This window comes from Thalia democratica, chromosome 5, assembly GCF_965202585.1.
Source record: "Thalia democratica chromosome 5, ktThaDemo2.hap1.1, whole genome shotgun sequence".
In the NCBI taxonomy this organism is placed as follows: domain Eukaryota; kingdom Metazoa; phylum Chordata; class Thaliacea; order Salpida; family Salpidae; genus Thalia; species Thalia democratica.
This window is the reverse complement of record NC_139169.1, coordinates 22,526,403-22,537,601: the sequence shown is the minus strand read 5'-3', so window position 1 is coordinate 22,537,601 and position 11,199 is coordinate 22,526,403. Positions and strand designations below refer to the sequence as shown.

At 27.7% G+C, this 11,199-nt stretch overlaps 1 protein-coding gene across 1 annotated transcript; it reads right to left on the bottom strand.

Annotated features, from left to right (window-relative positions):
* Window positions 1-388: 388 nt before the first annotated feature.
* LOC145835391 (alpha-1,2-mannosyltransferase ALG9-like) lies at window positions 389-2,305 on the bottom strand. The gene has a single exon (XM_082942956.1). It carries the CDS (start codon window positions 2,285-2,287, stop codon window positions 500-502), a length of 1,788 nt encoding a protein of 595 aa, XP_082799082.1. The 5' UTR covers window positions 2,288-2,305; the 3' UTR covers window positions 389-499.
* Window positions 2,306-11,199: the final 8,894 nt, after the last annotated feature.

The window sequence follows — 11,199 nt, the reverse complement described above, 5'->3', positions numbered from 1 at the left end:
CTTAAGTTATTTCTAAAAAACTTAATAGTACATTAACAAATAATAAAAACTACATAATTTTGTATAGCTTATATATAAGGTTTATAAAGAGTCTAAATAAAGTAATGCTTTTATAAAATAATAAATACACTAAATAAATTAAATTGTACCATATTTGTAAAACATTAAAAATTTGTTGAAAAAAAAACATTCAAACCCTAATATTGTGTTTGTAATTTTCAAAACTATTAAATGAAAGTAAAAATATAATTCAAAAATATATATAAAACAATAGCTTTGAAATGCATAAAAAAGTAGTTAGACTTTTAAAAAATATATTGCAAAAACCTTATTTCACTATAAGTATACATAGGGTTTTATGAGATAAAATCATTTAAGTTGTTTAAATTGTAATATGAATAATAGTAGTTATTTACTTTTTTTTCAAGTTTCATAGTGTAATAATTTTTTATAAAACAAATTGTATTTTTAGTATTTAAATCAAATAAAATAAAACACATTATCTTTTCGAGTTTTTAGGCTTTTTCAGTTTCAATGTCTTTGAAATTAAAACCTGGTACTTGTTAAAAGTGTTTTCGCTCCAAAACTTAAAAGGCACATAAAAAGCCCTGTACAGCTTATTCTTTGACTCATAAGCGTCCAGAAAGTCCATCTCATAAAAAACCTTCCACTTGTCAGTCTGCTGCGAGTACCTTGGCTCCAACTCCGTGGGGTGCTGGGTGTCAAAATCCACTAAAAAGTGGCAGGTTGAAACGTCAACGTACCTCCCCCTTTCCTCAGTGTTCATGTCATTGAAGTGATCAGGTGTTGCCCTGGTTCCATCAAAACCAGAAGCAACAAACTTGGCTGGCAATTGACCCTTGAAGTTGGACTCTATGAAGTGTGGCTCAAAACCCTCGGGTAAATTGAAGGTGGATGGAAACCTGTGCCACTCTTTTCCATAGCAAACCCTCACAGGCCCGGTCGCCGTGATGTCATACTTCAGTGGGAGCTGGTGCAGGGTCTGGTACACTTCTAAAGGAGCTCTGTAGGAAAAGTACAGGGCTAAGCACCTTGACAGCGCCAGGACTGTGAACACTGAACAGAAACCAACTGAGAGGAAGTTTTCACTCAAGTACTTGTTCAGTTTGAACACGCACCAGGCCTTTTGTATGGTGGCCAGGGCAACTGCTGCATTGAGGCAGATGAGCGAGTAGATGGGGAAGATGAAGCGCTCCTCCTTGTGAGCTATGGTGAAAAAGATAGCCATCCAGATGTACATGGGCGCCATGGATATGCAGTAGAGGAAGTAGGGCGGGCTGTAGTGCTTGTACTTCAGGCTGATGGCAAACTCAATGAGGAGTATGATGAAGGCTGAGAGGAAGGCGAGGCAGAAGACAAAGTTGAAGTTTAAGAACAAGTTGAGAAAGTAGTAGCTGAAGGGCTCTGTGCCGTAGAGATCAGGGCCGTGGTCAGTGAAGACATTGTACAGCAAAATGTTTAGTGGTGCAATCACAAGCTTGCCATAAAAAAGTGAGTCAACTACGACTAATGGAAGCAGCATTGTCACCAAAGCAACAACAACCCACTTGATGAAAAATGCAAACTTTTTTCTCCTGACAAGAACATCCACAGCCAACGGCACGCCCAGGACTGCTGAGAACGGCCAAGCAACAATTGCACCAGCTGCCACTGACAAAATAGCAAAGTTGAGCTTCCCCTGCAGCCAGAAGCCCATGGTCAGGCAGGTCATGTACATACAAAAGGAGCTTGGTAAAAAGGCCACGCTAGAAATGAAAAAGCCCGGACTGAATACCAAAAAGACAAGCAGAATGCGGCCCACGTTGTTGCCAAACCTCAGCACCACTCCCTTGAAGAAGACTGTCTGGCAGGCGGCGTAGGCGATTGCAAGCAGCATCCTCTCAAAGTAAAATATGAATATGGGCATTGCTTTGAGAAGGCCAAAGTGGAACAGGGTGAAGATGTAGTGGATTCCGATGTAGGCCCAGGACCTAATGCTGTACTCTGGTGAGTACTCCCACGTTTGGAAGCCTTTGCCATACAGCATGTGGTACAGTGGCTCCCAGTAGTTGTAAGTTTCATCGCAGTCAGTGACGTGGCAGGTCAGGGAGGCAGTCATGCTAGCTGTTAGTAGAAGCTTCGCGCAAGTCATTGTCTCTGGCAGGTAGACTTCAGTGACTTTGTGGCTTTTTGCGTTTTTGTCATCCGGGTCAGAGTCTGGCTCGTCAGCTTTTTTCTGCTTGGCTGTCTTGATATAGATCCCCTTCCTTGTCCGGGATGAGCTCATAATGATTAAGTTAAATTAAAACCTGTGGGTTTTTATTTAATAATATCAGAATTATATTGCAAGATATAAACTAATTGGGAGTCATTGATATGTTTTTATTTACAGTTATTCCATATTTTGCTTTTGCTATAACAAAACTAATAATAAAATTTAAAGAACTTTTTAAAGACTGGAATTCAAGATAATAATGCATTGAAAACCATTCATATATTGAGCATTTTACCAATTTAAAAAAAGTTTTTTTTAATTCAACATTTTCTTAGCCTTTAAAACCGCAACACATTTGATTTTATTTCAGAACAAAAATAAAAAAACTTAAAAGCATAAAAAAGTCGAGAAAACTTGTACTAAGATATTTACATGAAAATAAAATTTAAACTATAAAACATAATTAAACTAATTTCAACAGAGCTTATACACCTGGAAATACTGATAAAAAAACAATATAACTTAATATTTTACCAAACATGGGTTAGTTAAAAAACTTACTCTCGATTAAATTGTATTCAAATTGAAAACTTATAAAAAAAAGTTATAACTTATAACTATAATATAAAGTTATAACTTATGAACATATGTCACATATGGTAAAATAAACTCATTATCAACAAACGTTTAATAAAGCTTTTATGTGTTTTTTACAATAAAGTAAATTTAAATGAAAATCTGCTTGTGCCATACCATTAATCTTAACATAATTTCTCCATACTTTTAAAAATACCAGTATGATTATAAAACATAATGCAATTTTTTTTAACATAACTTACCATGTCTGTAAAAATCTATTATTAATCATTGACCAAAATCATTAGTTATCAAAAAGTGCAATAATTTTGATGTGAAGGGGTTAGATAACAAATTAACTTAACTTAAGTAGTAAAAATTTTAAAAAAATAATCTCTAATTTATGCTCAAACTATAAGAACAAGTATGCTAAATTTTCAAAAAATGTTGTTTACTATATATGTTTGTAATGTTTACTATTTAAGAGTGAATGAATTTAGTAGAATCTAAACAAACTGTTTCAAAATTTTGGCAACTCATCTGAGCTCCATAGTTTTGTTTTCTTGTTTTTGTTTGATACATGGGTGGGTTTAGTTAACATGGTACAGTGCTTATTCACTTAAGACTTCACTTATCCAACAGTTTCAGTCAAGAATAAAACTCTAAAAAATTTCAATATTCAACAAAAACATTTTTTGTGATACAGATTCTAAGCTTTTATGATGTAAGAAAATCTTAAATGTATTTATTTTTTGCACTTAAGTTCATTATTATGACATAATAACAATACTAAAGCTTACATTCAAACCTTGTTCAAAACTAGAGATAGGTTTAGATATTTTTCATTTTGATTAATTTGTTACTAAAGATAAATGTAATTTTTTTTTTCTTGGACAAAAACTAATTTTTTTTTTAATTTGAAGTTTGGGCAGGTGGAGTTACAAATAAGGAATTTTACTTGCTGGAACCTCAAAAACATATATTTTTGTAGAGTGTAAGTATGTCTGATGTTTTTCCACCTTAGAAAAACTATTAAATAAATTAAACTAAAATTTAGTTTTTATTATTTATCATTTTATTATCTATTACTCATAATTACTATTTATTTTACTATAAGGCTTTTATTATCTATTATGCATTGCATAATATACAGCAGTTTCCCAAAATGTCCAGGTAAGTTAATAAGCACTGTACTGTAATGATGTTGTTCAATTTGAGTAAAAAATATCATTTTTTATATTAAAAAACTTAACTGTGAAGCCTAGATAATTTCAATATAACATGCTACAGTTTACTGTCGGTCTGTCTTATATATTAATGATTGTTCTTCTTTAGTAAAACTTTAACAGGTACCAGTTGTTTATTTTTAAGAAATATAACAAAAGTGTAAAGTAAAAAAGTCTGAGAGTTATAATTTTTACTTTAAACAATTTTTTTAGTTTATAGTTTTATCTAAGATATCTATAAAAACCAAAAGTATATATTTTTTTATAATTTACAAGAAAAAGAGGAATCAACAGCAAGTTGTTTAACCTAACTCTTGCAACTAAACATTATTTATATGACATGTAGGAATGACAGAAAAGACACTTGTTTAAATTAACTAATAAATTTTCTTATGTAATTAAACAAATTTATTTTTTAGTCTCAATATCATTGTATATTGTAATAAGACCATAGGAAAAAAAATTGTTCTATTAAAACTTAGATTTATTTTGCAAAGTTTTAGCTAATCAATTAGCTACAAAGTACAAGTTTTTTCTTTTCATCAAAACTTTTTACAACATAAGTTTAAAAGCTTAATTTTGGATAATGCAAAACTTTAAAATTACAATTTATTGTTTATTTTAAAGCACATTTTATCAACAGTTTTCAGTAATGTTTAGAAAATTCTTTAGTTTAAATTTTTAAAATAAATAAAAAAATTTTTATATGAACTTCTAAATTTATTAAAAAATATTTTTTCCTGAATTGGACTTATCAGGCAGACATAGTCACGAAGAACTACTGTTTAAGTCTAACCAAGCGAGCTTAACTACTATAGATTCCATTTTAAATTTAGTGTATTTTTACAATGTGAACTTGTAGTGGAAGTTCTATTAATTTTCTTTATTACAATTTTTATAATCATGCATTGACTTATGCTGAAACTCTAGCATAAAAATACTGATAATGTTTTTTTATCATTTTTAGATTTTAATAAAATTTACAGTTAAAACTTTCCCAAGAAGGTTGCATTGTAAAAACACACCGAATCTAAAATGGAACCTGGTTAGACTTAATGAGTAGTTCTTTGTGACTATGATAAGTCCAATTGAGGACAAAACTAGGTTGCAAAACCTTGCATATTGTTTTTAATAGTGGTACAGTGCATTAAATTTATCTTGGAACAAATTATAGTACTAGTTTTGTGAGTATACTATTTATTACTTTTGTTATATATAGTTTTGATTTTGATTGAAGTTTTGCATTGTACCTTTTTTTAGGATTCCCACTAAATTAAAAAAAAATATTATAGGGAAGTTATCAAAAAAGTTTTGCTTTATAGAAAGTGTTAGAGACCAACTATACTAAGCTACATTCTCTTGTTAATTTAATTTTATAGTCAATTTATATGTTAATATTACTTTACTTTTATAATCATAGTTTATAATTATTATAGAATAGAGTTTGATTTTTGAGTCTTTATGTCTATTTTATATAGCTTATAGCATACAATGAAAACATTATGCTATAGCAGGGTTTCCCAAAAAGGGTGGTACTGCCCTCCTGCAGGCATTTTTAGTAAGTTTGGAGGCAATAATTAGTAAAGGGGCGAAAAGGGGACAATTTAAAAATTTTGAAACTTACATTAGATATTCTTGAGTTGCAGGTGAAGAGCAAAAAAAGAAAAAGGTCTTAGGGTGTTTTTAAATGGAAGTCTTGTTGGAGGGTGCAATAGTATTTTTAATTTCTTCAAAGGGTGCAATTTGAAAAAAAGTTTGGGATACCCTGTGCTAGACAGTATTAAACTACATGCAGGAGTAGTATTCTAGTAAATAAATATTGTAGGCAAGGTATAAAAGACATTTTAAATAGCACATTTTGTTTTTTTATTATAAGGGGGAGAAAATCACTTTTTCACAATTTATTCTTATTTTATTGACTTATAACTAAGCTACAAGTTGCTTTTTACAGATTTTTAAAACTGAAAATAACTTTTGAAATATATCTGGTTGAAATTATGGACTACTTTGCTCCTTATGGGAGATGCAAACTAAAAAGGCAAACAACTAGAAATAGTTACAAATTTTTCTCCTATGATTTTTGAGATAATTACCTCAAAATATAGGAAATGTTCTTCGCAATATTCAGAAAAATCTGCCAGAATAATTTTTTAAATAAAAGCTTTGTTTTTAATTTTTTTTATTAATATCTTTTTTATTATTTGTTCTGACCAAATTGTCTTATAAGTTTCTCCATTCATAAATAAGTTGTTGAACTAAGTGATTCTTGATTCCTACTATGGTCTTTTCAGCCTCAAAGCTCCATCCTCATAAAATGAAAAAAAATATCTTAAAAACGTGTGTTTTCAAAAATCTTTTACCCTTACAATTTTCAATGTTTTTAAACAAAAAACATTTTTATTTTCAACAGTTTTGATTGCTTTGTAGATTATAGATAAAATTCTACTTCAAATAAAAAAGTTAGAATTTTTTTTTTTTTAAACTTGATCTTTTTTTTTAATAGTAAAAAAACATCAGTCTTAAACTCTACCCCTTGCAACAATAAACGTTTTCTGAGGAAATCGAGTGTGAATTTTTTTTGTTCCATAAACTTCTTCTTTTGAGCATAAGCCTCTTTTCAAAAATCTTTTATGCTTACAATTTTTAATGTCTTTAAACAAAAAACTTGTTAAACAGTTTAGATTGCTTTGTATATTATAAATAAAAAAATTAGCATTTTTTTTCTAACTTTAAAACTAGACTTTTTTTTTCAATAGACTTCTTTTATTGAACATAAACATCTTTTCAAAAACCTTTGACATTTACAATTTTCAGTGTTTTTTAACAAAATTTAATTTTTCAATTATTTTTAATTATTTTTTTTTTATTTTACTATCACTGTTACCCTTAACATTTACCCTCTGCTGTTATCTTTTTTTTTTTGTTATTTTTTATCTTTTATTTTTACTAACACAGTTACCCATAACCCTTATTTTCATTCAGTAACTTTTTTTTTCATTTATTTATTTATTACTAAGTTAAAAAAGATGTTTTCTTGTTCAGTTGTATGACTCTGCTTTAAAATAAAGATATTTCATTTACTTGTAAATAATGAACTTTGAAAGTAAAGTTGTCATTATTTAAAATCATTCAAAAAAGTTGCAAAAATTTGCTCCATCTGCTCAATTTGAGGACGGATTTTTAATGCTGAAATGACTTTGGTCTTGATTCCTTGTATCTCAATTTTTTTTTTATTTTTTTAAGCACATAAAAGTGTCTGATAACTAAGATAAAACTCAACAATAAAATTAGATTACTTTTCTTTCCAAAGGACAGTAAAAGTTTTTTTTTTGTGTTAGCCATGGGTTTTGATCTTGAAAATTCATTTCTAAGAATTTTCAAAGCCATCATCAGGCCACATATTCAGTTCTAATCAAAAATAAATTTTTTGACATGATAAGATATGGTGTTAATCCTTACAAAAACTTTCTACATACATACTATTAAAAACTTTTTGTTCTTAATCAAAAAAATTTAGTTTCATTTTTTGTTTTTTGGTAACAAATGTTAAATGTTATGGTGGAAGAAAAAATTACATACGATGCAATTTACTTGTTCAGACTAGAAAACGCTTATGCTGCTATAACAGTTTTTTAATGTTAAAAACAAAAAGATGTTTTTTTATTTGTTTTAGGATAATTAAAAAAACAAATCTTAAAACTATGGTAAGGTCAATCAGATGGTGTTGATAAGTTTTTTTTTTGTCATTGAGCTACACATCATTATCTTTGTATACACTGTTTTGAGTTGTAAATTTTTTTAAAGTAATTAAAAACTTAAAAATCAATAAAAAACTTTAATTTTAATATGGTATTTTTAAGTCAATGCATTAAATAAGGAAAAATGGAAATCCTAGTCCACTATGAGCACCACACCAGTTCCTTTCTTATAATTAATTTTCTTTAATAACATAATATTATATGTTTTGGTTTTAAGAAAACAAATAAAGAGATCTCAACTTCTTTTTTTTTTCTAAATTATTTAGCAAAATTTTCAAATTTTCATAACTATTACAAGCACAAATTTACTTAAATTTACAATATTCAAGTCACAATAAAATTTAGCTTGATTAAAATGCATCTTAACTTAAGCCCACTTATTACTATTAACCTTATTCTTATTTAAGCAATGTTTACTTTAAAAATCAACTAGAAGAAAATAGAAACCTACAAACAATTTTTTTTACTATTATTATTTGTGTTGTTCTTTGATTTTTAAATATAACTAGAATTTAAACTTTGCCAAAAATTCAAACTTAGTACCATAATTTAACTTGTTTTTTTTTTGGGTAAAAATTAATTTTAACTATAAGCTTTCATATTAAGTATTTGAACGGGATTTTAAATTTTAATAGCGATTAAAAGCACAAGATTGTTCAAATCTTCAATAATTATGTCACAGTTAAAATAAGCTACACCAAAATCAATTAAACTTTAAGCTCACTTCATTAATTACACTTTTGCTTAAGCAATGTTTACTCTGTAGATTATCTATAAGAAAAAGAAAGCTACATACAGCTTTGATTATTGTTATTATTGTTGTAATATTGATTTTAAAACTTAGCTAAAAATTTATATTTCTACTAAAACTCAGTCTTAATATCAAAATTTGATTTGTTTAGTTTCCTAAGTAAAAATTTTCAGTAATAATTTGGTTTTATTTTAATTTAATTGTTTAAATGCTATTTTCCATGAATGTCACATATCTTTTTTTAGATTTATTTAAGCACTGACAAGGTCTTTGACCGAAACTTAGTTTGTAAAATAATTTTTTGAAAGAATAAATATAATTTAATAAAATAAGTAAGTTTTAAATTTTCTTATTTTACTTTTGCCCATTATGTGACTTTTCTGCTGCTTTTTTTATTATAATTTTATTTGTTTTCTTGTCAAAAATATTTTTTGATTTAGCAAGTACAGTGCATTACTAACAGTTTAAGTTGTCTTTTAAATGAGTTTATTATCATTTATAATAAATTTAATAATCTATTTAATAAACTTTAATTTTTTTTGTTTTTTAGGACACATAGAGAAAAAATCAGTAAGATATAGACAAATTTAATTAGGGTAGTAATTAATTTAAATCTAACTTATTTGTTAACAAAGCCAATTCATAACCAGTTGTTTCTTATTTTTCACTAATTGACAGATTATTTTTTAACTAATTAACAAATAATTTGAACTCAGTAAAAATATTTTTCAAAAAGATTGACCCAAATCAAACGTGGTATAAATTCAAAACAAAGTTTTCATTTGCAGTGTTAGAGTAGCGCTAAAGATTATGAAACTACTTTTTACTGTTAAATAAAGACGTTAGAGCGCTGTAAGAGTTTAGTTTAAGAACCTAGTACTAGAGTGCACGAAAAAACCTTTCGATTATCAATTCATGCGCCACTTGGTTAATACTTGAGTTTAACAATTTAAGGTCTTTATAAAACAATTTTTTTTAACTAGTAGTTATGTTTTAAAGTGTAAGTGTAGACTTGAGTCTAGTATACTATCAAAATCCACCCGCGATCAAAATCCACTAATTTAGTTATAATATTATTTTATTTATTAACTTTAAAAATTTTTTTGCATTTTTTTTAATTATTTTTCACTATTACTGTTACCCCTAACCCTTACCCTCGATCAGTAAGCGGTTCTCAAATTTGACTAGGTGGATTTTGATCAGGTGAATTTTAACCGAGGGTGGATATTGATCTCTAGTGGATTTTAAGCGTGTTCCAAAATACAAAATCATAGTTTTTATACTATTGGCAAAACTGTAAATCAAAATTAATTAGGCTTTTATAAGTGTGAAAAACGATTTTTTATCCTCTCAAGCGTGAAATCATTAACTAGTTTTACATTTCATTTAAATTTTGACAAAGAATTAAATAAAATTAAAAAAGTTTAAAGTAGTCAACCAAATCCAAAATTTCAGATTCGGCTCAATCTGTATCTTATTTCGAATTTAGAATTCGTTCGAATCCAAATCCAAATCTCATTTTAAAATTAATATTAGGCCGAATCCGAATCCAAAAAGACCTGACCTGACTCGTCTGGATCTTGAATTCGGTAGATTACTACATACAAGATATATTATTTGACAGTAAAATTAAATTTTATTCACCTTTAAGAACAAAATAGAATGTAAATTTATGCAATTAACATTGAACGTTAACAAGTGAGCGAGAAACATCGGAAGAGTTAATGGGAAGTAGTGAAGATATTAAAGGGAAAAATTATAAGAGCAAAAATCCATTCATTTCTTATTGTACTTAAATATTTTTCATAAATTATTGGCAATGTAACTTTTATTGCAAGCAAATTTATGACACACGATTTTGTTTTATTTTTGTGATTCACTGAAAAAAATGGAAAATTTTAAACTTTAAAATTTTCAAAGTCTTGCACTTAATTGATTATCATTTGCACTTTTTATAAGCATATTGATCAGCATATTGATCAGTGACTCTGAGGCAGTACCGGTTCCGCCGATGTTAAAAAGCCCTCCGAGTGGACACTTGTTTTTAAATAAGATTAAAAAGTAATAATATTAGGTGTAAAATGTTTATCGCCCAAAAAAAGTTTTTCAGTACAAAGGTAGAGTGGCTGTTATTTTTCTCCATTAAACCAAAGTATAGGTATTAGTTAAGACTGAAGCTATCCTAAATCATATTAAAACTATTGAAATAATTACACAGTCAAACTCTTGCGTAAATATGTTTACATAAATGATTTTAATCTTTACAACTTTATCATGTTAAAAACGTATGTAAAGCTTTAAATAATTAACCAGGATTTTTAAATTCAAAACTCTGAATTGGTTTTAAGTGAAGAGCAGTACTGCTTAATTTGTGTAAGTTTACTACAAAACTATTATTTTTTCTTAGTTTTTAGATTTTCTCTACAAAAATATATTATGTACAATAATCATATTTAAATAATTAGGAAAAAGAAAAAAATTTTAACTCAAGCCAGTTTAAAATTTTCAAATGTTTTAAAAACTAAATTATAATTAAGTGTAAGTATATTCACATGTCTTTTTTCTATTCTGTAATAATAAAACTTTACTAAGTGTATAAGATAAAACATTGATTAAATCTCAGAGCAAATAACTTCAAGATTTTGTTCTAAAAAGGCCGAATTTGAACTCGTG